General features: G+C 46.7%; 1 protein-coding gene across 5 annotated transcripts in view; it reads right to left on the bottom strand.

Annotated features, from left to right (window-relative positions):
• The window catches only part of WNT7B (Wnt family member 7B), a 94191-nt gene extending 77142 nt beyond the window's left edge, over positions 1–17049 (bottom strand). Inside the window, exon 1 of one of the 5 annotated variants that reach the window (XM_021529927.4) lies at positions 14424–17049. In XM_021529927.4, coding sequence (XP_021385602.1) covers positions 14424–14494 — 71 coding nt within the window. In that variant the 5' untranslated portion in view covers positions 14495–17049. Of the gene's footprint in view, positions 1–7019; positions 7167–7398; positions 7506–7646; positions 13271–14423 lie in introns of those variants that run through there. The other 4 variants (XM_021529925.3, XM_077783252.2, XM_077783251.2 and 1 more) reach the window with 4 other exon arrangements.
• Between the last annotated feature and the right edge of the window lie 10778 nt (positions 17050–27827).

The raw sequence follows: 27827 nt of genomic DNA on the forward strand, positions 1-27827 counted from the left end.
TCCAGTCCCAGTATTGCAGCACTTTAAAATTTTAAATTGGATACAACTCAAAACATTTCCCAGGTCCTGATTGCATGAAGACAGTGGTTTAGATCTTTCTAGCTTATGCTTACTTCCAGCTTTGGGCTTCTCTGCAATATTTCACATGCAACAGCAAATGCTTCAAGGCTTTTGATTTATTTCTCCCCTCAAAAAATTAATTAAGGTTTTGGATTTATGTCTGGTCTTGCTGATTCGAAAGGCCTTAATTCTTTCAGTGGCCCATGGAACTGATTTTGGGCTTTGTCTGGCATGTCCTCCTGTTAATATTGTCTTCGTATATGTTCTTGTGACCTATGGTCAGATTCCCTATAAATTGCATAAAATAGCAGCCTGTGTCAAGGCTGCATTGAAACGGATACTGTAAGGATAAGGCTGGTGCTGACTTTCTGTTTGGTAATCTTTTTGATTGCACTGGAGTCACTCAGTTGACTGCAGCTGAGTGCAGCAGAGTTACTCCTGCTTTACTAGCTGCTGAGCTGTGGATATGGCCTCAGGGGAGAGAAACCACAGGCCCATAGTGCTTCAAAGACAAAAGGTAAAAGCTTCCCAAAATTCTACACAGTGCTGGCCATTCAGAAGGAAATTATTTTGATGCCTTTGTTGTGCATTCCAAGTGTGCTGGTGGAGACCCGACTCATCAGCATTACTTTTTGCATCACAAATCTGCCAGCAAAGTCCACAGAGTTCCATCAGCTTTGAAAGTGGTGTCACTGCCTAGTAACAGTGTGGCTCTTCTTCAGATAAAACATTTGGGATGTGCAGGGACCAGTGGACTTGGTGCCACCACACAGGGGAAATTCTTCTGCCCCTATTGAAGTCCTAACCCTCACTTCTTCCTTCACTTGCACACTTGCTATACCACTGGATGTCTTTTTTCTACTTATTAGGAACTCAGGGTGAAATCTGACCTTGGACAAAGAGCTGAAACAAAGACTGTCACCATGATGATTAAGTGGGATTTTTGCATAAATGTGAAGTTTAGCCTTTTTTGAGGGAAATCTGATCCACGAGCATAGGCTGAAACAAAAACAAATGTTCAAAATGATAACAGTGTTATGAGTACAAACTGTATGCGCTATTAAAATAATTTCCAGAAAAGAAAGATACAATAACTCTGATTTACTCTGTCTTGAGATTTTCTAGAGAAGCTACGATTTGCTGAAAAATAATTAGCAGGTTATAATTATCTTATTATCAGATCCTAGTGGAAGAAAGATGTTTTTATGATGAGAGCAACTATTTGCCTGTAACTGTCTTAACTTCAGTAAAACAGCCCATACCCTGTTAGAACTGAATAAGGCAGCAAACGTTCAGCTCCATCCAGAAAACTGACTTCTAGAAAGAAAGCCCAAGAGAAAAGAATAGAAGAAACAACTCAGCATGTTATCTAAAGATTTGTCCTAAAAACATTTTGGCAGTAAGGGAAGGGAGAAGTCATAGAAATGCATACAGACAGAAAAACCTACTGGTCAAGTATTTAAGTCTCTTTATCCAGAATTTCTTTCCATTTTTGCTAATGCAGAATTTGCAAAGTTCCTTAGGCATGTGTTGCAGAAAATGCAAATACATAGGAATTAACTTCCGAGTAAGAAGTTAACAGCAAGTCCTATGCAGCTATCAACAATGGAGAGAAAACAGATCTACATTTGGGGGAGGACTGAAGGGACAGCAAAAGAGGAGAAAGTTCTAATAACCCTTAAAAGACTGAAAGACATTCTCCAGAAACATGCCTTCCTTGGCTTTTCTTCCAGAGTACTCCTGTGCCTACATTCCTGGACTTTCTTATCCTCCTACATAATTCTGGGCTTGTAAACCTGAAGCTTTCAGTGACAAGTTTCATCAGCTCATTGATGGGCTGTTCACACGTGCATGGCACAATTCCAGAACAAAAAAAAAAACATGGAGATTTTGCTGTCTGGCTTTCATAGAACCCTTCCATGTAGAGTTTTACTGTAACACTGTGCAAATTACATAGCTGGGGTAGGCTGGAGAGATGCTCTACAGAAGAGCAGTGGAGCATCAAGGGATAAAGAGCAAATATCATGAGAAGAACCAAATAGACAGGTGAATTGTATTGCAAAAATTCATCTGTCAGGTAATTAACAGGTAGACATGCTTTGCCAGCAGCCATGAAAGGCACTGGTGAGAGTCCACAAAGGGTAGAAACTGGGCTTGCAACATTAACCAATTCTGTAACTCATAGTGTCAGCATATCTGAAGAACTCCTTTGATCTACAGCTAGGTTTTTGTTGCTTGGGCTAACTTGGGAGGACTGGAGGGTTAAACTATATTTTGGGGTCAGGAGGCTCTCTCACTGCATTTCAGCCCCAGTCCCGTGCACTGACAAAGCATGTGCCAGCATTCTACCCTCAGCATGCCACATTGCCAGGTACATATGGTGCTTTTCCCATTGCAAAAAAGGTGGTTGTTAGTCTAACTGCATAATTGCTGGTCATTTTGTTTAGCTCTTTAACACCTTCTTTGAAAGACTCTATTCTGAGGGATTGGCCTTGTTGGGTGTTTAATATGCAAACACATCTGTATTCATCCTTACCCATTCATCTGAATATTTCATATTGCTTTTTACCCACTTTTTATTTTATGTTAGTAAGACAACATATGTAGTAATTCCATGCTGTCATCCTACACATTCTGGATCCTGCCACCTTTCCTTTTAATTTCTAAAGTAATTAAATTTTGTGATTTCCAGGTGTACTAAACATCTAATTCCTGGAACCTGATTGTTGCAAAGGATTGAGAGAGTTGCCTTCATCCAAATGCATTTGGATCCAAGGATATTCAGGACTTGAGTGCTTGAGAGGAGAGGAGTGGAGAGGAGTGGCCAGTCACAGATTTACCAGAGCTCTCTGAATTTAGACAGGGTATTTTATTCTGGGTCTCAGTGAGATGCTGGACTTTACCTCCTAGAGCCACCAAGAAATCATAGCACAATCATTCTCCCATCTTTGTGTAGCTGCTTCAATACATGGAAATTTCCTGTGTCAGGCAGGTAAGCCAAGTTTATGGCAGTCCAGCATAAAAATACCCTTTATCTTTCTCTTTTCTGCTGAGCAAAAGCATTAGCTTTAGATGAGCCTGAAAATACTTGATACTCTTTGAAGACTGACCTGTTCTGTCTATAAGTGAACACACCTTCGAGGGATGGTGAAGTGGAGGGAAGTCCTCTTACAAATCCTCTTATAGAGGATCATTATCACAGTACCACGTAAAAGGAGAATATAACAGCAGAGCTCTCCTTGGGCATTGTACACTGCATAACTAGAGCTGAGAGAGCAAGCTTCCCCTAAAGTCTCAGTTATAAAATGAGCAAGGTGCAAAAGCAGGGAAATGATGGATTTCCACTGCAGCTCAGTGACTGAGCCAGAGACAACCCATCCCTTTAACAGCCAACTTAATCGTGGAAGTGGATCCTGCCCTGATCTAACCAGGCTAGGAAGAGTGGGCCAGCCTGTGTAACTCTGACTGCACCAGCTAAAGCAGGAGCATCAGCCAGGCTGCTTGGCACTGCTGGTGAAGCTGTGCCCACTACCCCCTTGAGGGCTCTGTCTCTACCTGTGCAGCTCCCTCCAGAAGTAAACTCCAGGGACTCTCTCCAGCAGTCCTAATCTTTAGGGATTAGGCATGACCACTTTTCTGTAGGCATATGAACAATCTGCATTCCTTCTAATCTGCTTCCCACAAGTGTTGAGAAGCCCTGTTGTTAAGGATATTGAATTATAAGGATGTGGAAGCACCAGCAGAACAAATGCAAAACTTGCAGAGGAATTTTCTTCCTCTACATTTCCTAACCAAGCAGTGATATCTACTCACCAATATAAATTATTTGCTGTGCTATGGTGTTAGAAAATGTATTTGCTTTGAACATTTGTTCTGCTATTACTACATATACACAAACTCTGTTAAGAATTATTCCAAATCACTTCATAGCAAAGAACTGAATTAACTGTATCTATGTGCTAGCAGATAATCCCCAAATAAGCTTTGTCAGAACCAACTCTCATGTTGCTGGTGAATGGATCCTGCACTAAATAAGATGAACAGTAAAAGAGGTGCACCAGTGGAAAACTGACGAGCACAATCTTCTTTAGAAGCAGCTGAATATGTGTATGTGTACAGACACATGCACGCTCTCACATCCACTGCAAGAAACAGTGCCAGTGTTCTGCATAATCCTGGCGTTTAGAGGTTTATGCTAATTACACTGATATTATTTAATGGCAGCTTTATACTTTAAATATTTAATTGGATTACCAAAATTTAATATACCATTTAAATGCATCAGCTATTGGAGCTATAGTCGGTTTTCTTTTTCAGAGAGGCAGACACTAATTTCTTCTGGTTGTAAAAATGTTCACAGTGCCTCAACAGGCCAAAGGTTACCAGGCAAGCACACTGAAGAAGATGACTTTATCAGATAGCACACTTACAATATATAAATCAATTTTATAAAGGAGTCGGGTTTTAAATTAATTTTGGATGTAGTTGACCATAATTTAACTTTCTTCCCAGCACAAACGACACTGAGGTGTGGTGCCCATTCCATTTCATTTCATTATTTCATTTCATTTCACCATTGCCTTTTCCATTCAGAAAAATCTGGTGGGATTTTTGTTGACAGGTTTTCTCACAGAATAATCGGGTAGCATCCCATCTCCCCCGGCCTGCATTCCCTGCACCAAGTAAGACTGAGCACGGACACCCCGCACTCCACTTGCCTGCCCCCTGAAACTCACCCCCTCTGTCCCTGAAGGAGCAGCAATGCAGAAGCCAAGGAGTCGTTCCCATAGCCAAAAGAGGATAGAGATCTCAGGGGAAAATTAACATAACCATTGACAATCCCTGAGAGTTCACTAAATAGCAGCTTGGGAAGCATCCTCCCCTCCGGAGGGCGAGGGTAGCAGAAACAGACACCAGCAGATAATGCTCCAACAGACTCTACTATGCTTTAATCTTCAAAAGCTAGCATTAGTAAGGCAGAGAAGTATATTTTCCCACCAGACAAACACGACAAGTTCAATAGGCTACTCTCCATTAAGCACTGAAATAACTCCTCTTTCTTCTCGCTTGGAGGCGAAGCACCGCAGCCCCCGTCTCTGCCGCGGCTGCCCCCGCTCGCCGGGAGGGACCGGGGGGACACAGTGGCAAAGGAGCAAGTGCAGCCGGGGGCTGGTGCCGGGGGTGGTACGGAGGAGAACCGGGGGGGTCGGGTCTGGGGGACCCTGTCCCCAGCGGCCCCGTGCGCGCTTTCTCCCCGGGAAAGCAGCCGGCTCCGTCCCTCCGGAGTGATGGATGGAGGGAGGGAGGTGGGCGTCGCTTTGAGGCTCCGCTTTGTTGGCTTTCACCTCCTGATCCCTTTCGCTTCTGCTCTGCTGGGCTGCAATAGCCACCTCGGCTCCAGCTCCGCGGGTCCAGCTCCGAGTGACCTGCCGCGGAGGGGATGAACTGGGGGCGGCTCAGGGAAAGGCGAGAGAGCATTATTTATCCGCCACAACTTATTGTCGCGGGGCAGTGCTCAAAAGATCCACAAGCAGTTGGCTTTAAATAAAGCAGGCATTGCTTCCCTTGTATTTCCCCTCAGCAGTCGCCTTAGTATTATTATTATACTTCTATAGCTTTTGCTTTCGGACCTTATAATTATGTCACACAGCAAGGGAAACCGCCAGCATCCCAGCATCTGGTGTGCGGTTGCAAACTTTTGTTTTAAGATTTGAACTATTTATAGAAGGAAAACTTTGTAGGATAGTAATTTCCTACGGTTTTGAGAAAAATATGGCTACGCTTATATTAAAAGGGTGTATTTATTTATTTATTACGACTCCTTCCTCCTGTATAAAAAAATAATAACCACAAAAAAAACCCAACCAACCAAAGATAGCACGGCAAGCTTTTTTACAAGCTATTGGTCACCTACGCAGCAGATATATCCCTCCTATGAATAGAAACAGGCAGCCCTGGTTGAATTAATCTAACGTGCTTCCATAAATCTAAGCTCTTTTATAAATCGGTGGCCAAGACATGTGCATTTCATTAAGAATTAAGAATGTAGAAATAGGCTTTTCGTTTCTTTTTATGGGCGTGTTTATTCCTACTTTTCTCCCATAGCAGTAGGATATGTCTTTTCCATAGCCCACAGAAAATAGACGGACACACACACGGACGAACACACGCACACGTGCTTGTTTATGTGCATGTGCTCTTCTGCGCACACACAGAGCAAAAAAAACCAAAACCCAAAATATATATAAATCCACGTACAGTTCAGGGATAAGACCTCAAATTCGCATCCGTCGGGGCACAAAATACTGAGTCTGGCTTGGAGGAAGGAGAGCAGGGAAATCCGTCCGACCCCGGCAGCAGATATAAATGCGGGGCCGAGGATGCCGAGATGGGGTTCCCCATCACCCACAGGGGTGAGCCCCTCTGCCGCAGCCCCGGCAGCCTGGGCAGGCTCCGAACCGCCCCGGAGCTGCTCCGGGCCCGACCCCCGCGTTCCGGCAAGGAGACCCTTGCCCCGAGGCTGGGGGATGCTCAAGGGAGGGAGAAGGCGCCCCGATTTTAAAGCGGCTCCCTCCGCCGGGTACCTGCCGCCGCAGCGCCCTCCTCTCCGCACGGCTGCCCCGCGGCGCGGTACGGTCTCCTCCGGAGCGCAGGAGGGCAGGAGCCCTCGCCAGGTCCCCGGCAGCCCCTCCGGACTCCGGCTGCGGTCCCGGACGGGCCCGGCTCCCCCACGGCCGGCGCGGGGACCCCGGCCCACCACCCCCGCCACCCCGAGGCGGCACGGAGACCTGCCGGGGGACCCGCGGGAGAACGACGGCGGACACTCTCTCCGCAGCCCTCACGGACTAGCCCAGCCGCTTCTTATCCACCGCAACGATAGATACAGATATAGATATTAAAAAAAGAGACCGAAATTCCTCGCAGTCCCACCCACCGACTCTCATTTCCCCCACCCCTACCTCCACCCCCTTCCTCACAAGGAAAAAGTCCTGGAGCCAGCTCTAGCTGCGGGACTGGAGATCCCTCCGGAGCGAAAGCAGCCGGCCGGCGAGCGCCTCGGCGGCGGGGACTCTCCGCGGGCGGCCCGGGCTGGGCGCTCGCCGCCGGCTTGCGGCAGCCCCGCGCTGCCGGGGACCTCGGCACGCAAACAGCCTTCCCCCGACGGGCGCGAAGCGATGCCCATCTCCGCTTTGGCAGGAGGAGGAGTCGGGGTCGGAGTCCCCAGGGGAGACGCCGGCCGCTCCGCGTCCCGTTGCCCCGCCGCCCTCCCAGGTGCGCCGCCCCCGCTGCGGGCACGCCGGGCCCCGGCCTCGCCGGCGGGGCAGCCCCGGGAGTTACCTGGCGGTGCGTCCCTTCCCCCGGCGGGGTCCGACCAGCAGCGCCAGCACCGCCACCAGCACAGCATCTCCTCCTCCTCCGCCGCCACCACCACCACCATCCTCACCACCACGCACCGCACGGAGCTGCTGCCCGTGCTGGCTTCTCCCGGCTCCCTCTGCTCGCTCTGCGCATTGCCCCTAGGTAGCTGCTAGCGGGGGCATTGCAAACAGTATTTGGAAAAAAAAAAAAAAATCTGGATCACTTACAGGTAACTCCCACTGGTAAGGATGAGGAAAATCTGAGGGTAATACACTGAGAGTAACACACTGCGAGAAGAAAAAAGGATCATGGCTGAATCCCGTTTACACTCTTGAGTTCGCTTCCTTGGTTATTCCTTTCTGGCCCCCCCTGGTCGTAATTCCCCACCCTTTTTGGTGTCAGCTGTGGCTTGAATCTGAGTTGGAATCCAGTCCCTTGGGCTTGGGGGGGCTTTGTCTGTTTGTTTGTTTGTTTGTTTGTATTGTTGTGTGTAGTATTCCCCTGGTGCTAATGCTGCTCCCTGTGCAGAGTGTGTGCTGCTGCTCTTGCTGCTCTTGCTGCTGCTGCTGCCTCTGGGCTCCTGCCTGTCATGTCTCAGTGGTTGGAAGTTGTTACAGTGGGTTCTCGTGTCGGAATGAGGATGGTTTAAGGGATTTGGATGGCAGAAAGTGCCTCTCTCTCTCTCTCTCTCCCTCTCTGTAACTCTCCTGAGGCCCGGGGCTGCCATTGGGCAGTCAGTCACTGCAATCCGCCTACTTTTTTCTCCTCTCCCTCTCCCTTTTTTTTTTTTTTTTTTTTTTTTTTAGGGGGAGGATGACAATGGAAAGACACTGATCGAGCCCGGGCTGCAATGAATCCGTGCTCCCTGGCCGAGCCCTCTCCGTACGCCTCGCCCGTCAAGCGCTCATTTCGCGCTCCGTGGGGCATTTTTAACTCCCCCCCCGTCCCCACCCCCATCAGCGCTCCGTGGGCTGAGAGTTCCCTGTTTCTGCCGTGGCACCCTCAGCTCGCCCTAGGAGAGGCTGAACGAGCTTCCAACTCCACTCTCTGCTATTTTCTTTATTGTGGCCGGCTGTCCCGGTTCCATCGAAGGATTCCGCCTTCCCTCCAGCCTCAGCGGGGGTATGGCTGTTGCTGTTCCCCCGATGTTAAAAATTAGAGTTCGATTTCAGGAGCAACGTCAAGAAAAAAAGGAACATATATGTAGTCATAGCCTTACTGCGTGAGAAATAAAGACATGCACACTCCTAGCTTCCTGGCGAGATTGGGTTTCGCGGGAGAGCAGCGAAGGGAAAGGACTAGTGTGGAACAGGCGCTGCAGGGAGCGAGCGGGGGGCGGCTGCCAGCGGCTCCCGGCTCCCCACAGCTCTCGCAGGAAGAGCTTTCGTCTCCTCTCTTCCCTCCGCATCTCTCGTTTCCGAGAAGATGCAAGTCCGAAGAGGCGTTTCCCGGCAGGTTTGCTGCCTCTCCCCCGCCTTCCCTCTGAGCCGAGCGACTCCTGCCCCTTGGCACCGCCGCGCCCTGCGGCAAAGAGATGCTCGACCCTTCCTTCTCCGGCGGGCCTGAGCCCCGAGCAGCCCCAGGCGTGCAGGAGGCACTCGCTCTTCCCCTGCATTGTTGGGCGTCCGTCCTTGATTTCGGAAGTGCTGAGAGAGATGCTGCCATACGTGCGCTGCGGGTACGGGGGCTGGGTTTGAAAACGAACCCGAAAAATAAACGGCCACCGAAGACACTTGGACTGAAATGCAGCTGAAACGAACGAGAACCAGGCTCCGAAGTGTCCTCGGTCTGTAAATATTCGTCTCGGGTTAATTGCCTATTGACTGAAGATGTCGTGGCTAAGAGCTCTACCGAACGCCCCGGTAACACCTCCTCCAGTTAACCAGCCCCAGAACATGGGTGCAGCTGTCCCAGCGACACAACGAAATATGTCCTCAGATGGACTGGGAATTGCAGAACTGGTGTAAAAACGTTGTATGCCGCTCAATATGCGATAAAAATCTTCTCGGGGTTTGGTTGCTTTAACCACTTTCATCTGCAAGTTCAGCACAGACGTTGGGGCAGTCAATGTCCTTTCGAGAAACGCTGATCTCGATTAACAAGAGACGGAAGCTTAAGCCTTTCAACGATTATTTACATCCCAGAACCGTCTTATTTAAAATTTTTTAAGATTCTAAAATGGACGTATTTATCCTCCTGTAAGTGTACATGCAAGTCTATATATAGTGAAAGAGTTAGAGATGTGTATCTCCTCAGTGCCCTTTTCCCTGCTAGACACATGGCTGGGGCAACTCTGCTGAACGTGAAACCAGGAGAACGAGTAGCCACTTTGAATGTTTTATTTCTAGCATTTGTTCACTTCGGATAGGTATTTAAATGTGCGTCTGCTTTTAAAGATGTGCCTGGAGTATGGGGGAAGGAGGGGGACAGCGAACTGTAAAAATGCAAATAAAAGTTGGCACTGGCACTGGAAAACTTCGGACTTGTGCTGGCAAAATTTGACCCACTCCACCTGAAACGAAGATGGTTTGCCTATTTTCATAATTTTCAGGTCGAAACGGACTTTATCCACAGATGTGGAAGAAAAGTTGTATAAAGAAACCGAACCGTGCAGTTTCTTTTCGGGGAGTTAATTTTTATTCTAAAACCGGTTATTATGGTGAAAAATTATTGATGATGAATGATGATGAGGAGGAAGGTGAATATTATGACGATGATAATGAGAATAACCTTGAAAATTCCATTCAAGTGGTTTCTATACATATGTCAGCCGGGGCAGAGAGAACCATACTCATTTTGTTGATTGAAGATGGAAACATTCTCTCCAGTAAAATGTCACACTGGAAAAGAGGTATGGTCGCTAACGTCTTTTATGGGCACTTCAGCATCTGTCGCTCCTTCTTCCACAAACAGATGTGTTTTGGACAAAATGGGACAGAATTACACTGAAATGGTTGCCGACACTATAGTCGGGCAGGCACTAATAAATTGTCTGCCTTTTTTTGGGTTTTTTGGGGGTTTTTTTCCCCTCTACTATTATCTCTCTATTCCCAGCCGCGGTTCCTTTTTCACCCGGCAGAAGGGCACGTCGGAAGCCGGGAAGATGCGCCAGGCGGGCAGCACAGCGCGTCCTTTCTGGGCGGAACCGTGCGCCAGCTGCATCTCATCGAGCTGCACGCCCAGCGCCGGGGCAAAGAGGGCAATGAGCTCAGAATGAGCGGTGGGAGAGCAGGGAAGGGGGCGGCGGCAGCACAACGAGAGGTGCCCGGGCAAGGGCCGGGAGGGTACGGTCCCACCGGTGGGACGGCGGGGCAGCCCCGTGCTCCGGGCGGACACCGGCGGTCTCCTCCCGGGGCCTCGCCGCGGCTCCCGGCGCTCCACGTGCTGCCCGCCGGCGAGGCTGAGCTCCGGCCGCTGTTGCCGAGGGCCGACGAGGCAGAGCCAACCCGGACAGCACCGGGCACGGCGAGGGCAGCGGGATTTCGTTGGCCTTTACCGCAAACGTCGCAGAGCCAAGGAGAACTTCGCCGTAGGGGAGGAGAGAGGGACCGGCTCTCACGTTCCACGCCGCAGCATCCCTGGGGGTCCCGGGAAGCGGAGTGCTCCGGCCGTCCCACAACGGGCCGGGGTCCCCGACGTCCGGAGCCCTATGCGCCCTCAGCTCGGATGGGGCACGACAGAAGCCTCCCTGCCGCCCCTCAAAGGGGTGCCGACACCTTTGGTTGCTCCCTTGGGCAGCGCCAGCTCCCGCCGCCCGCATCCCTCTAACGTCATAGTGACCCTCTCTCCGCGGGAAAATGGGGGGGTCTTCCCCTCTTCCTTTGGAGCTGACCGGCTGTTACCTTTCTTTTCCTCCAGAATAAAGAGGAAAAAGGGTGGGGTTTGCCCCCAGATCTCCGATCTGGGTATTGCCCACGACTTCATCTTTCCAAAAGACGCATCACTCATACCCAGAGCTTCCGCTGTCATTCGCATCTGTAGTACTGCTGTAATTTTAAATTTCTGACGTATTTAATAATTAAAACGGTATCCGAATTAAACGGTAGTCCAATGCTCTGTGATCTTGGCCGAAAATATTTCTGTTTCAATCCTGCCTGAGGTCAATATTTGATGTGACCTTTTATCGTGGGGGGTTACATGAAGTCAGCAAGGCTGCAGATACTTAATGCTTCGGTGCCTGGAAACGTCATCGACAGAAATATTAAGGGATGCTTCATCTTACCCCTGTTTCTCCAGCAATCTGGGGGACCGGAAATAGAAACAGGAACGACAGAAGATCCCCTAGAGGAAGGACTACTTGAGTGGGACCTGCTCTCTTCTCCTAGCTGGAGGTGATAGTGGCTTCTTTATGGAATCCTGCCATGTCACTCCATGCAACACCCCGGCCCGCCCAACCGCTTATGTATCGCGTTACTTTCTCTCCCCTCGGCGTCATGTTTGCCACCGAAAGTGGAGCTTTTAGCACGTTTTACTAAGACACGAAGACGTACTCTCAACAGGAAAAAAAAAAAATCAACAAGAACCCACAAAAAACAAACCAAAAAAAACAACCTGCTAAGACTCCCCTCCTTGCCGTGGTTGACACGACGGCTCTCTCCTTCCCGCTGAAAATCAACCGAATGCCCTGGAAGACATCTTATCCACCTTCACCTCCCCCTTTTCAAAGCAAAGAGCTCACCAGAAAAGGCATCATTACACCCAAAGGATATGGTTTCAACAAAATGGTAGTTCCAGTGGCTGATGAAAGAGGAAATAATTGCACCCCACATGCCTAGCCTAGAAGTAGCCCTGGATCTCAGAGCAAATTTCTCTCCTATTGTTCAGAGAAAGTGAAGTATCCTCATCGCCTTACAGGCATGGTGATGGATCTGATAGAGTTTCTGCAAAGGCTTTTACTGTTCCTGATGTCCTCTCAGTTTCACTTCCAGGCTCAGTCCAACAGCATTCTTGTGATTTTTGCTTTGACTCCCCTTCTAAAACAGCCAAAATCAATTTCGAAGACAGATCTGCCTTCCAGGCTGCAACAATCCTCTGTTCCCTTCGGTCGCAGCGAAAGCAGTAGCTGTACCATTGCCCTCATTTTGCAAAGCGTTTTCCTTGAGCTCGCCTACCTCTCTGTGAGTGGCGTGCTGTACAAAGTCCTCACACTACTGAAGTAGATCGGGTACCCTGTCATCGCTTTATTTGTGGATATACAGCCTCAGCAAATTCACTACACCCGGCAATACGAGCCTAGAGGGGGACAGAGCCCATCGCTGCCGCCCCCGGCTATGACAAAGGGCGGCGCAGGTTCTCGGCCCCGCAAAGGTTAGAGCACTGAAAGGACCTGTCTCCAGCAGGAAGGATTTGGAGCTACCCCCGGGCAAGCGGCTCAGCCGGGGCAGGGGCGGACGAGGGCTCCCCACCGGCAGGGCAGAGGGCAGCGCCTAGGCCGTGCCCCTTCCGCATCCGCGCATCCTCCGCGGGTCGCCAGCGGGGCAGCGCCCTGCTCCGCCGGCCCCGCGGCGGCACCTGCGGCTGCAGGGGCGGGCCGAGAGCCGTGCCAGAAATACCTAAATAAGCAAACCCAAAGGGATGCGAGCCGGCTGGTGCCCGCCGAGCAACCCGCTGGGAGCCCTCCGGGAAGCGGCCTGCGGGTCCCGCCGGCACCCTGAAAATGGGACAGCTCTGCCCTTGCTGCCAGCGGCTGCGGGAGCTCCTGGTGGGCTATACAGAGCCTGCCGCTCCCTTTCTCATCGCCGAGGAGCCCGGTTTAATTCCTCCCCCCCGCTGTTTAACCTTAATCCTCGGCTCTGGCGAGCTCCCTCTCGCAGATTCCCTCCCTCTCCTCGCCCCCTCCTCCCAGCGCTGCCCGCGCTGCTGGCAGCGGGGACGTGGCCGCTGCCGCCGCGCACCGTGCGCGGAGCAGCGCCCGCGGCCGCGGGTCCCGGCGGGCAGGGCCGGGCCGCGCCTCGCTCCCCGCCGCCCTCCCGCTCTGCTGCCCCGGCCGGGCTCCAGCCTGCCCGTTCTCCTGCCTTTGGGAGCTGCCCTTTGCTTTCCACGTATTGATTTCAAGGTGGGAAGTGAGCGGTTTTGGATTGCAACTCACCATATGTATTCTTGATCATTAAAAAAAAAAAAAAAGGCATTAAAAATCCCGCAAAGACAGGATCTTTAAAGGGTTTGTAGTTCGACAGGTAAGGACTCGGCTGGGGCTCAGGAATGTGGAAATTCAACTCAAGTCAGCCTACTGCGACGAGCAATATTAATAAGGGCATACAGGCACTGGGGGGAGAGACAGAGGGAAAGAGGGCGAAACTTGGCAACCGAAATAACCGCATGCACTCGATTGCGGTGATCAAACAGCGAGGAGCAAACAGCGGGCTCCCCGGGAGCCCCTGCCGCACCCTCCAGGGCCCCGGGCCGGTCCCTTCGCCGCAGCCCGCTTGGCTTCCCGGGAGCACCAGAGCAGAGGTAGCCGGACCAGTTGTCAAGTTAATTTCAACACGTCTGTGTGATGGATAGAAACGCAAATTGTGTCTAGGCCTGCATAAAGCAAATCCCTGAGCGCAGGTTCAGAGCAGGGATTCCCCTCCTCCCGCCCCTTTCGCCTAATACCTCAGCTCTGTTCTATTGTCCCAGCAGCAGCGCCTGAGTTAACTCTGTCAGGCTGCCTTTTCTTTTTCCTTTTTTTTTTTTTTTTTTCCTCTGAGGGTACTGTAAGCCAGAGATAATATTTAAGTTCGCTTAAGCAGTACAAAATAAAAGGATCCGTCATCACCCACGACCGGCTCCCCGCAGGCTCGGGGCGGGCGGAGCGCTCCGCCGCCGGGCATGGCCCGGGACCGGGGGAGACGGCCGTGCTTCGGGGGGCTGCCGGCGCTTGGACACCCGGAGCCGGAGAGAGAAATAATAATATATTTTCTTTTCCTTTTTTTCTCCCCCCTCCTCTGCAGTATTTTGCTCCCAACTCCGCACTAACGTGACCCAAAAGCCAAGGAGATTTGTCGTGCAGAAGGACTTACCCTAACTTGACATAGATGACTCCAAAGCATAGAAACACGTAGAAAATCCACTTCCGAAAGTTTCTGTGCATGATCTAGAAAATGGACTGAGCCATAAAAATTGCACAAAAAGCCGAACTGATCTTGTCGATTAAATCCCAGTCAAGAGCATTGCTGAAGCTACCCAGGAGCAAAGCCGGCCGAGCTGTAAAAAGTCAACTCCGCGCAGACAGGCAGCTCTTCCCAGAGCCATGGTGACCGAAACCGGCTTCGATATTAAAGCTAAAGAGGAAGAAAAAACGGAAAGGGCTGCTCAAAACAGTAAAACAAAACCCCAAGACAGACAGTCTGAGGGAGAGAATGAGCAAGCACTGATCTTGATCAACTGCCTCATAGAGCCCTGAAGTTCAATCTGTTTTTACTTGTTCTGACTTCCTCAGGTAACACTACGTATCTTGCAATCTATGGCTCCAGGTAGGAGGATCTCTCTTTCTCTTTCTCCCTCTCTCTCTCTCTCTCTCTCTCTCTCTCTCTCCCCCGCTCTTCCCTCCACCCCGCATGTGTCAGGATCTAATACATATCTTATCTGTGTGTGCGTGTGCGAGCTGTGCGTGTGTTTGTGTTTCAAAAGGCATGTCCTTAAGCAGAAGTGTTGGGGAAAACACATGAAACGTATCCAATAAGGGAAATAAAGGACTCGTCCTCCCAAACCGAAGCATTTTTTCATTTCCTTTAGTATGGTAACGCGGCTGGATTTGCAATGTACAGACTTTACAAAAGGAACTGTTAAACTTTTCTATTTTTTTTTCTCTCTTTTTTTTTTTTCTCCTTTTTTTTTTTTTTTCTCCTTTCTAAACAAACAGAGGCAGGCGTTAATCCCCACTTGCTGGCAGCTGTATCCTAAAAGCAACATGTGTCCAGACTACTTCTTCGGCCGTTTGACCCTGCTGGACACTAATGCCTGCCACCAAATTTGATATAATTTTCCTCAGTAAGAGATTATGCTTCTTCCTTTGAGAAACAGATACACTTAGCTTGTAGCACTAGCTTAGGATAGTCAGTTTGCTGCTTCTAGAGAGATTAATCGGCGGGACAAAACCTCACTTTGTGTTGAGACACTAACAATGAAGCGAGGCTTCCTTTTCTTTCTGGTTTTTGGGATTTTTTTTTTCCTTTCATTTCTTTCTCTCCGCTTTTTCTATTTTTCTTCCTCACTGATTTCTGAGCTGCTCTGTTTATTCCTGCATTCTGTGGAATTATCTGTTCCAGTCTACTACACAATGTGTGCCTGTCCGGAGGCACAGATCTGCATGCATCTGCACGCTTAAATAGCACTCGGATACAAGTCTGTGGGCTGCAGGGAGTTACACAGATACGGAAAAACTCGTGCACCTCTGCCCTCCCCTCCACACATTCATATACGTGTAGCAACAGTCAGCACAGATGGCTCTAGGCATCTCTCAAAGAGAATCGGCTAAACACACACCAGGAAAGCCTGAAAGGAAAGCAGGCAGTGACAAGCAAGCAAAAGAGGCTGAACATAGAACTTCATCGTCAAGTATCTATCCTGACGGAGAAAACAAAGGATTTTCTTTAAAGGCCAGCCAGGCTGCCGTGGTTGAAGAGGTGCAGTGCGAAATCGCAGGTCACGTTCAGACTCCCACAGCAAAGGCAGCCCGCACCTTGTCATCACCCACTGAGCCCACAAGAACAGGCTCCTCTCCAGGCATCGTGCAGAGACCCCAAGCCAGTCCCTGGGAAGGGAAGGGAAGCGAACCGAGACAGAGAAGGGCCGTGCCGGGAAAGGGGGGCTCAGAACACGTCCCCCAGTAGCGACGAAGGCGGCCGAGACTTCCCACTCCATCGGCAGCTCCGATTCCTCTGCTGTGGATCGGTTTGGCTCTTTTCCTCCCGCATTCCTCAGTTTCATTCTTTAATAACCAGCACTCCGGCTCCCGCAGGCAGCCAGCTCTCCTCCAGTCCACTTGGTTACACTGTCATCAGTACTCAACTACAGACAATTTGTCCTTAAAAAATGCCGAGTCTTCCCTTCACATTCTTTTCCTTGTATTTAAATGACATTTATTCTTTTTTTTTTCCCCTGACCCAATATAAGGATTATTTTGTTCTTCATCCCCATTATTTTTTAACCAATTTTTTGAAAGATGAGGCCATGTTTCTTAGAATCACAGGAATCCCAGGCACATGATGTGATTCTTGGGGCTGTCTTGTGCAGGTCTGTGGGATGGACTTTGAAGATCCTTGTGGGACACTTCCAACTCACAATGCTCCGTGAGACTTTGATTTTACGTTTCTCTTTTGCAGAATCATGTCTCCAACAGCCCCATAACTTTACCCACAGCTGCCTCCCAAATTCTTCGACCGACACCAAAACGTCATTCACTATACAGCCCCACCACCCCCGCCACCTGTGAATCTTTTTTTTCGGTTTTTGAAACTTTTTGGAAACTAAGTGTCATGTGTCCCTGACAAGAGTCGCGGGGATGTGGTGGCGGGGCAGCGGGATGCACAAAGATCTTCCCTGCAGGACGGAACGAAGCGGGCGGCAGGGCCGGGCGATGCCGAGGGCGGCGGCGGACCCAAATTGTGGCAGGGGCGGGTGACGCGGGGATGCGCTGCCACGGGGATGTGCCCCGACATCTGCCCGGTGTCCTGCCCCGGGGGTGTTCCCCGACATGTGCCCGGTGTCCTGCCCCGGGGATGTGCCCCGAGATCTGTCTGGAGCGTTGCACCGGGGATGTGCCCGGTGTCCTGCCCCGGGGATGTGCCCGGAGATCTGCCCGGAGCGCTGTCCCGGCCCTACGGAGGCGGCGCGGCCCCGGCCCCGGGCGGCCCCGGGCGGTCCCGCGGGCTCACAGCGCCATCCTGCGGCGGCGTGGCGGGGCCGGGCGCCGCGGGGCGCGGCGAGCCGAAGGCGCGGGGCGGCCGGTCCCGTCCCGGGCGCTCATCCCGGGGCTGGGATGCGCTCCGAGCCCCGGCGCTGCCGGCACGTACGGACCGGCGCCCCGCTGGCTGCGGGAGCGCCGCACCTGGGAGCTGCCCGAGCGCTGCTTCCCTTCGCCCCCGAGCACAAAGCCGGCGTGGGAGCGGAACCGGCGTGTGAGGCCATGAGCAGGAACTGGGCATTCACTGGCCAGGGAGATTAGGAGGAGGGATGGGCTCCGCATCACAACTATTTGTTGTCCCACGTCTCCTCTGCAGACTTCTCGTGCCTGTTTTGTCACAAACCCCGTGGGTATGGGAGTACAGCTCACATTGTCTCCATCGCCTCAGCGACTGTCAGGCTAGCGCATACCACTTGTTTCTGCAAGCTAGTGAGTATTCTTCATGCAAACCCAAGAAGTTTCAATAAAAAAAGCTCAGCTAGGTTGCAGCATCGTTTAGAGGGCAACATTTCCTGTATTTTTGACCCTTATTCTGCTCTTATTTTCAGCTAATTGATTTGAAGATCCTGGACTGGTGGAAAATAATATATTTTCTTATCTTCAAATATCAGTTTGACTATTCCTGAAAACTTAGGCTGAGAATAAGAAGACTTAACGAAGCTTAATAATTCTGTGATCTAAGATAAAAACTCAGTAGAATATTAAAATGCTTAATTCTCAGATTAGTGTTCAGAAATTCACCTGATTATGTGCAAAATATATAAAGCTCGTTAAATTATTTTAAACAAATACCACCTTAATAACAGTAAAAGTCTTTCTGGATGCAAGTCCTAAATAGAAAAGCATTGGTAGATGTGGGTTGAAATAATTTGGTGAATGGTCTTCTGGTATACAATTCTTATTTATTACTCATCCAAAACAGTTGGCATAGCAGGGGATATAGTCAATGAAAAATTCAGTAATTCAGTAATTTCTCCTTACACTGACTTTCTGCTGACAAAGCTCAACATTCACACCTTCAAAACCTGCCAAAGGACAGGTCACCTACACACACTGCTGCTGGTCCCTACACCTGTCCCACACCTCTCCACAGCCTTTTGATAAAGTGGTTCCTGTGGTAAAATATTTCGAAGATCTACTGAGCTTCAGCTTTCCCAATCCATCACAAATGCATTTGCCGCCACTCCACCTGGAGAGCCTTTTCCTTCACCTATGGAGGACAATCCAAGTGACCTTCAGAAGCCACCTGTGAAAGCTTAGTCACCAGGAGGGAACTATCAGGTGCAGGTACTCAAGGGCAATTTAGGCGTGCATCTCTTTAAAAACTGAAGGTGATGGGAATCAGAGTCACTGGCCCAGGCATAGGTCCATTTATTCCAGGATGTGCCACAGGGATACAGTGCTGCTTGTCTGACCTGGGGCTTATAGGGTTTCACAAATGGGGAACTCTGCCCGAGCAGGAGGAGCAATCTCCACAGTTTGGGAACAGCTTACAGCCTGTACAGCTCTGCCAATAGAAGCATGAGCAAGCAAGCAGGAGATCAACCACTGGACCAGGAGCTGGACTTTGAGGATCTTTGTGGTTCCCTTCCAGGTCAGCATATTCTATTATTCTGTGTCTCCTTATTATTAGTCCCGAAGGCTTAACTACAAGGCAAATCCAGCTGCATTTATCCCAGCCAGCCACTCTCTGGCACTGTTGCTCCATGCAGTTGTAGATGAAGGCCTCCTCTATCACTAACAGAACAATGGCACAAAAACATTGCTTAGGGGAAACACCCAGAACATACGGGACTAAAAAAGAAAGAGAGGAAAAGAACTAAAAGAAGAAAAATAAAAAAATTTAAAAAAAGAAGAAGCACACAAAATAGGTATATTGCATCTGATCAGGATCTTATACACAATTCATCCATGTTCCTAACAAATGTTCATATCAAGTATATGCACATACTAGTAGTGTTTAATATTTGTATATGTGTTACCATGCTTTCACACATGAAGTCTTTTCTTAAATCGCACCTGCTTCCTATGTCTAAGATGTGTCTTCTTTCTAAGAGACTACCAAACCCACTCTCTGATGCCAGAGTTTTTTTTTTAGGCTTGGGATGTCCTTCATTGAGCTTCTGATGCTGAGATGTGTTCTTTGAGCTGGTCTTTGGGCTTTGATTCAACAGAAGGGTACCAGTCTGGTAAGAGATTCTGCTTTTGGCATGTGTATCTGGTATGGCAACGACTTAATGGCAATAAAACCTGCACCATAGTCAAGGTTTGCCTCTGGTCTAACATAGTATCTGACCTGTCCACTGCTCTCTTAGTTCTTCTCTCACTTGGTATTATGCAAAACAGCATCTGGTCACATCTTTGATCACCACTGGCTTTCATCTCAGTTCCTTTCCTGTTTCTCTCCCTCCTTTTTTTCCCTCTCTTTTACATTTCATTACTTGGAATATGTTCCACTTTCTTAAACTATCAGTATTCCTGTAATTCCCAAGCCTGTTAAGCCTCCACCAGTTTAGAAGACAGCTAATTCATAAGCAACACAGTTGTCTGTGCTCAGTTGTTTCAGATGTTTCATATTTACAGGTAAATGCTGGTTTGAAAATTTCTGTTTACTAGTCTCATCCAAGCTGAGAGTCAGTGTTCAAACAGAGGCACAGTACACATCTTTATAGCAGCATGAAATGGAATTTACAGACTTTCTCACAAACTCCTCCCTTGATAACTGAAGTTTTACTGGCTTTGTTGCACTGGACTTAATATAATTTTAGATTCTTTCTTCTGTTCTTCATGAACTGATTTCTTCCTTTGTTGACTGTATTACTTTGAAAAATTCTCTGCAGAAGAAGGTTGAGCAGTTAAAAAGGAATGCCAGCAATAACATGGTTGCAAAGAAAGAGAAATACTGTGAATAAACAGGCATGTTGTATGGGAATGAACATAACATGTCCTGTTACTCTGCAGCAGTAGGAAGTCCAGACTCAAGTATGAAATTATCTTCGGGGCAATGAACTTCAGTAAGTACATAGACCACCTAGAGATGACCCAGAGGTGAACAAAAGGAAGATGATCCACTACAACAATTAAATACATGATCAAGAGGAAAGGTTTGTTGCTTTATTTCACAGAAACACAAACTGAGAAGGGAGAATGTAATAGTCTTCAAATGTGCAAAAACACATTGCAAAGACAGAAAGGTAAGGAATTGTTCTACTTTTGATAAATGGACTCAAGCAGCATTTAGACAAAATTAGTTTAATGGCAAATATTGCCAAGATCTAAGATCAGTTTAAATAATCATCCACAGAAATTTAGTAGTACAGGATCCTACCACAGGCTGCAAACATGTAGGATCTTTTTAGACATGAGGCCTATGATTCTGTGACTCTGCTTTCAATCACTGTGCTATCAAAATTCCTTTCACCTTCATAAAGCATGGTGAGATGCTTCCTGACTTCTTCTGAAAGTGTTTCAGAAAGCATCTAGCTTGCCCAGAGGAGATGGAGTTTAGAGGAACACCAAGAGTAGTTATCTCTAGGCTGTATTTCATGAAGCAAGCCCTTTCATCCTACCTTGCAGAAACAAATGTTCTCCCCAGTCCTCATGAAGCAAATGTCTAATGAAAGGAGCCTTTACACATTTCTAATCAGTGCAGCAATTCAGAGATGTAAGATTTGAGACTGTAGATTCTGAAGTTCTATGAACAACTTTTATTCCATGCTTCAGATAATCAGTGAGACATCATAATTGAACCCAAGTCTATGACTTGCCTAAGAAACCTTATACCAAATGAATACAAACTACATACTTAGTTTAGCAAGATTTCTACTGGAATCAGGATAAAATAATTTTAGACTAGTAATTCAATCTATAATCAGCAAGTTTCTAAGCCCTACAACTAGATATGATATAACAAAAGGAAAAATCAGGACTTAGAAGTGATTTTTGCTGTGATACACATGCTCCTTCCTATTTTCTTATTATAATCTCAGACATGTCTGGATGGGCAAACACATTTTTAGTTACCTATGGTTTTTGAAAGATGACTACAAAAGATACCATGGTGGGGTTAGATTACACATAACCTTTAAAATCATCTTTCAAAAGCTAAGGGACTGAATAGTTTTATGTGATATACTAATTTTGTTTTGCCTGCCTATTGAGTGCTGCAATTTTTGTAACTATTACAAGGGAAGTTGCACGTTGTTAAGCAGTTTTTTCTTCCTAACTGATCTTCTCTATTGTGACCTTACTCCATCTAGTGCAAAATGCCTTTTAGCTTCTGAGTTGCAAACCAATAAGCATTGATACTCAGCCTGAGAAGACTAAAGCTCTGCCTCTTCTGTGTGTTTGGCTTGATGTTCTGTCCCAGTGAAATTGCATCACAACAAAGAATTTCAAACACAACTAAGAATTACAGTTTGCATCACAGGGAGAATCCTTAAAATCTCATTGAGGAAAGCTACATGTTCCCCTTGGTTCAGACACACAGTTTGTCACCAGGGCAGCATCCCAACATAAGGCCGAAGTGGCCACAGGGCCAAATTTGGAGATGAGCTTGCAGACAGGGAGCATGGCACGCTTCTATCACGGGAAGATTGCTTCTTAGCAGAATTATGACAGAAACCTTCCTACCCTTTAATTGCCAAAAAGAAAAGGCTGCCAGGTCCTGCTGTGGGTTTTTCACCACTGCAGCTGTCCCCTTACCCAATATTGGTTTTATCCCTATTGTATGCAGAGAGACTGTGGCTCTACAGTTGCAGGGTCCTTTGGAGTCCTTCCTCAGGTAACCCTCCAGAGATGTACTCATCATTGTAAGAAGACAGGGCCCCTTAGTAAGAGTAAGCAAGACAAATGTAAGGGGGAAGAGCATTAATTGACAAATAAAATGTGACAATGGTTCTCTCTTCCAATCGAGCCAGACACCAACATTTGGAGATCTAGGGTACCATGAGGTTTCCACTTACACTGCCTCATCTCCATCCATCCATGCTCTGGTTTCATTTCCACACACTGAGAAAAAATGTACTTATTTCTAATTTGAGCAATGTGGAAATTACTCACTTCCCACTAGCTTGACCACAACACAGATGAGCTTATCTCTTTATTCATCTCTCAATACATCACTGGTGATAGAGATGAATCACGTGAATCTCCTGTAGCAATTCATCTTACTGCTTTCAAAGGTATTGTTATCATCTCTCAGATAAATGCTTAAACGCATTTCTGTCATCAGGAGAAATGTTATTGCCTCCAGGCCAGAACAGCACCACTGCATGTAAAATCCACACAAAAATCTTGCATTCTTATTAACTACAAATACAAAATCTTGTAGCTTCATTAATTGCAAAACCAAAAACCTTGTAATTTCAATAATTGCAAATAACCATCTATAAAAGAGGAAAAAAACTTTTTTTTCTCTTTCTGATTTCTAAACTACACTTCCCAGAAATCTCAGGTCTAGGGTCAATGTGCCTATTTGTGTCTTGCTACCCGGTGCAGTCTCCTGTCAGGGAAACATCCTGAAAGGCAAATAGTGCAGATGTAAGAATATCTTTTTTTGCCCTCTCATATAAAGAAAATATTCAATTTATTTCAGCAATCAGTAAGAAACTCTGTAATTGCAGACCTATGTTTAGGTCATATTTGTTATCTTGTAATTGAGCCTTTAAACATTCTTTTTTCTCCTAAGAATAACTCATTAACAGACTTGATAACCATCTCTTCATAAAAATACAGGACTTTACAGGCTTTATTCATATTGAAATTATTAATTTGTTTTATTGTATACTGCTTACTATTTTGAGATAAATCTGTGTGAATATGAACCCTCCTGTTTGGAATAAAAATATCATCTCTCAATTTTGTGCATGGTTGTTTTTAAAAATTACTCTGATGATCTGTATTTATATACATTTGACAGTACCTTATTTCTAGATTTCAAAAGCTAATCACATGCCTTCCAATGCTTGATGTTTTAAAATGACCTCTGTATTATTTTATTCTGTACATGTGAGATGCCAAGAAAAACTCCTAAATGTGATTTTTTTCTTTCCCTGCTCACAGAGACTGTGGCCTTCTAAGAAAAACAAGCATATCTAGAATTGCAATATTTAAAATTATCCTGATTTTTAAAGTGAATATATTAATGGGGGGAGGGAGGGTCCAGACATTATTTCTTAAAGCACAGGATTGATGATATTAATGCTGCCAACCTAAACATGAGAACATTGGTTTATTTAGCTTGCTGTCTTTTCCACCAGCCATTATTTAAAAACATCTACTGCTCTTACCAAATAGAGTCTGCAATTTATTTACAGCTATGGTAAAGTCAATGCAAATAAATGTCCATTCATAGGCTACTTCTTCAGAGTTAGAAATATTTCTAGTGTCTTAAATCAAAAATAAATGTCCCATTAAAGAGGCTTTCAGGTGAAGATGACCTCTAGTGAGTGGATGTGCCCAATGAAGTTTACTCTTCACTCATCCTTCATCTGTTTTCCAGATGATATTATTTATTTTATTGATTATGATATTATTGATTGCTATTTTAGTCATTGCCTCTGTGCATCAGGGCTTGGCTCACCTAGATGTGTTGTCCTGCTGCAGTTCTATGGCAAAGCAGAATGGAATATATTAACTTTATACATCTATATCTATGTCATGGCCAGACTTTGGAAATTATCTAAAATGGTTTGCCACTCTTCCCTTTACAGCTTTCAGTGATTCATCAAATAATGTTGCTTGCATCATGTCCTCCCCCAGGTCACTGACTTAGAACGGTCACTTATCTACAAATCTTTCCTACATTTTCTTTCTATTACAATAAGCATGTCTTTCATCAGGATTATCAGCAGAAGCTGCAGGATATTTTATCTGGCTGCAATTTGGCTTCATGTAGGGGTGCTCACATTGCACCCTGCGGTATTTTGTGCAGTCACAAGCAATTTATGAAATGTTTAAAAGCACACATTTCACTTTACAGATTCAACTCTTTGCTTGACTCCAGTGTCTCCTTAACTCAGTACAAGATATCTGTAGAGACCAGGTTTTAAATCTCACATGGTGTTGACAGCCTCTACTCTTTCATCACCTCCTTTGGAGCTGAAGCTTCTCCGCAGATTGTTTGGATGCGGGCCTAACATGCCTCACATGCATTATAAAAATAATTTAAAAATTTTTTCCAAACCAAGCACAGGTGGGATTCTGCACACAGGCTCCCTGAGCGAGGTCCCAAACGAGTAGGAGATTCCCCATATCTGGCATGAAACCTGCACTCCTGCTCTGGGGTTGGGCTAGGTTACCTTTAAAGGTCCCTCTAATCCAAATTATTCTGCAATCTTATGTTTATCTGAAATCATCGTGTGGCCACCATAGTGCCTGCCTCTCTCCTCACCGAGTATCTCCCTGAAAGCTGCCAGGATGTGGACAGTCACCTAAGGAAGCACCTCAAACCAATCCTGTAAGACACTGGGCTGGCAGTGCCCAGTGCTGCCTCCTGCCATAGCCACCACTCCTGAGAGCAAAACAAGTCAAGCACAGAGCTGAGACCAGTTATTCAGTGTCTTCAGCCATGGCCTTGTCATAGCAAGTCTTCAGTTCTCTGTGGTTTCTACAATCAATTCATCTTTCTGCTTTTTTAAAAGAAGGGGGGAACTGCGAATAGGTGTCACTGTGCTTGTACGTGTACACCCCTACCTGTGCTTTCAGAAAAGGGAAGAATTGAAGAATCTTTGAGGAAGTACAAACAGTTCCTCTAGGAAGAACATGTTTCACTCCGGGGTATTAATTAAATTCTTTAATTCTTTGGGTGCAGACAATGAATTTTTGCTACAAGTTTCTATGAGAGTTAGCAAATTGGAGGCTAGATTTGTGACCTTCACATAACTGAACTGTCCAAGTTTTCCTTATCTCCTGTTAATGGCCCATCAGTGTCTCCCACGTGGCTCAGAGATGCTCTCCAGAGCCAGTTCTGTTTAACAGGTGATTAAGGACACACCTCGTGACTCAGAATAACATCAGCCCATGGTGAGATGCTCCGCCCAGGGGGAGGAGCCAGGCATTCCCACCCGGATAAATCTGGGAGGCAGGGAGGCAGCCTTTCCACAGGTTTCTGGGGAGACACAGCAGCCACATCTGCCATCCCAAGAGGACTGCAGCCGCTCCAATTTGGACTGCTACCAGCACGCTGGCCAGAGGGGTGTCAGGTTGTATTCTGATTTTGTCAGTGGTCTTCCTTTTGTATCATTGCATGGATTTTTGTCTTTTTCCCTTTTCCCAGTAAATTGTATTTCTGACTTGGAGTCTCTCACTGGTTTTGCTTTCAAACCAGGACATGAACGCAGAATTTCTGATTATTGAATGTAAGTGATTAATCCCCAACATCCTTCCAAATCCAAAATATAGCTTCAACCCAGTATTGCTCTTGGGAATTTTCCTCACTACTTCACATTGTCTGTGGGGTCTCTGCATGCAGAGGAATTTTATACTGAACAAATTATTTTATACTGAGTTAATTATTCCCTCTAAAGTGACCAAAAGCTTTATTCACAGAATCATTCTGGACTTGTTCGTGTGCATGCCACAGCTAATACAGTCTTTTGCCCTTTGCTGTTTGGGACCTTCCAGACTCCAGTTGATTGTTATGAATTGTCTACTAAGCCTTCATGAGCCCATAAAGTGAGTATTTATGGCCTTGATTAAATACAGTCTCTTGGCTGCCTTTTTATCGTATCTTTTCACTACATTTCTTCTTCTTTTAAAAAGTCTTAACTTGGATTGATTCTAAAGGCAATGGCCCATGGGCAATATCTTCCACAATCATGAGGCATAAACATAAAGGAGCAAAACCCCTCTTTTGGCTGACAACTGTAGGTGTCCCCTTACTGTTGGCAATTAAGAAGAAAGAACAGCAACTCCCTAGAACTTTCCTTCCAATTACTATATCGCTGTATGGTACTTTTCCTTTGTAATGTGAAAATCAAAACTCTTCTTTTTTAGAACTGCACTGTGTCAGGTCTTGCAAATCTTGCTCTGTTAAAAAAATTCTTACTTTTCTTCCCATCACAACACAAAGAATCTATTTTCTGTATTTTGGAAGAATCTGATTTAGGACAATGAATATTTAGAGGGCTTTAAGGGTGGCTATTATTTCTGCTTACATATTGACCAAAAAACAGAGTCTGCAAGAGAACAGAAAATGGAAGGTAGAATTGAACAACAGTGATTTAAGAGAAAAATGGTGTGCAGCAGAGAATCAGCAAATAGAGGAAAGAGGACTGAAGGAAATAGGAGTTAACTGAAATAGGAGCAAAGGAAAGAAACCAAAGGAACCAAAAAAATCAAGCACTTCGATAAAATTAATAATTGTGTTAAAAATATACAGGAAATACAGCATTTCTTTGGTATTTCTAAGAATATTTTTTAAATCAACAACTACATTTCAAAAATAAAAATGAAATCTGGGTTCAAGAGTGTAACCTGACAGAAAATGTAGTATTTCCAGAATCCACAAGATGCTGTTTCTTTTACAATTTCCATGGCTAGAGCTCCCTTTTTGAAATTTGAATGCTACCTCTCCTTCAACTGGCTTTTCTGGTCTTCCTTTTAGATGCTGACAGACCAATGCATTTCAGCTCCAGCTCAGCCATCTTAAGTGTTATTACATTGTTAGTCTGTCAAGTCATACTGCTGATAATGCAGTAAAATAAGGCAACCATAGATCAAACAACAGGCAGGTGGGTGCCTTCTGCCATTTGTCACAGATTACTTCAGCTCATCATTGTTCCTGTGGTTTGTCATGACTTCAGGAAGCCTGAGGATGCTGAATTTGACATGCCTGAGTGCTAGTCTGCACTGAATCACTGTCTTACTAAAGGACTGTGAGTCACTTCCACCACGGTGCCTCCTGCCTCAGCAAGGAGATGGGGACTTTCCTGCCAGTTCCCTCTCTACAGGCTTTACTTTCTACCCAGAACCAAAGCTAGAAAAGACAGCAGGGATATCAATAGTGGGGGAAAGATAACCCGGTGGCAGTAGGTCTGGCTGATATGAAAGAAGTGATAATAAAGCCATAGGATAGAAATATGCCACAGTCTTTGGATGTGTGAACTAGTTTTGCCAAACACCAAACCAGTGACCTAGGCCTTTGCATTCATGGCTTGCAAAAAGCAACATCAGTGTTTTGATGTTGTTACTGAGAAAATTCTTAACGCTTTTCTACATAAAGGGCAGGGTATAGGTCACTCTAGCACAATCTGTAATAAAGGCACTTCTGCAGAAAGCATCTGTGAATGTCAGTGACTGCATCAGTTGTTGCTCATTACAGGCTATTAAGATGTCAATATTCTCACCTAAGAGATCTTCCATAAATTATCTGTTTAATTACTAATACAGATGAAACAAGGGAAAATTACAACCTCCTCTCACGGGGAGAAACCAGTCAGGAGATCAGGCCTACCTTATTGAAGACACCACATGTATTTTATGAGATCTCCTGATACTCCTTGAATCACTCTTGGTT

Source organism: Lonchura striata, chromosome 1A (assembly GCF_050655825.1).
Source record: "Lonchura striata isolate lonStrDom1 chromosome 1A, ASM5065582v1, whole genome shotgun sequence".
In the NCBI taxonomy this organism is placed as follows: Eukaryota; Metazoa; Chordata; class Aves; order Passeriformes; family Estrildidae; genus Lonchura; species Lonchura striata.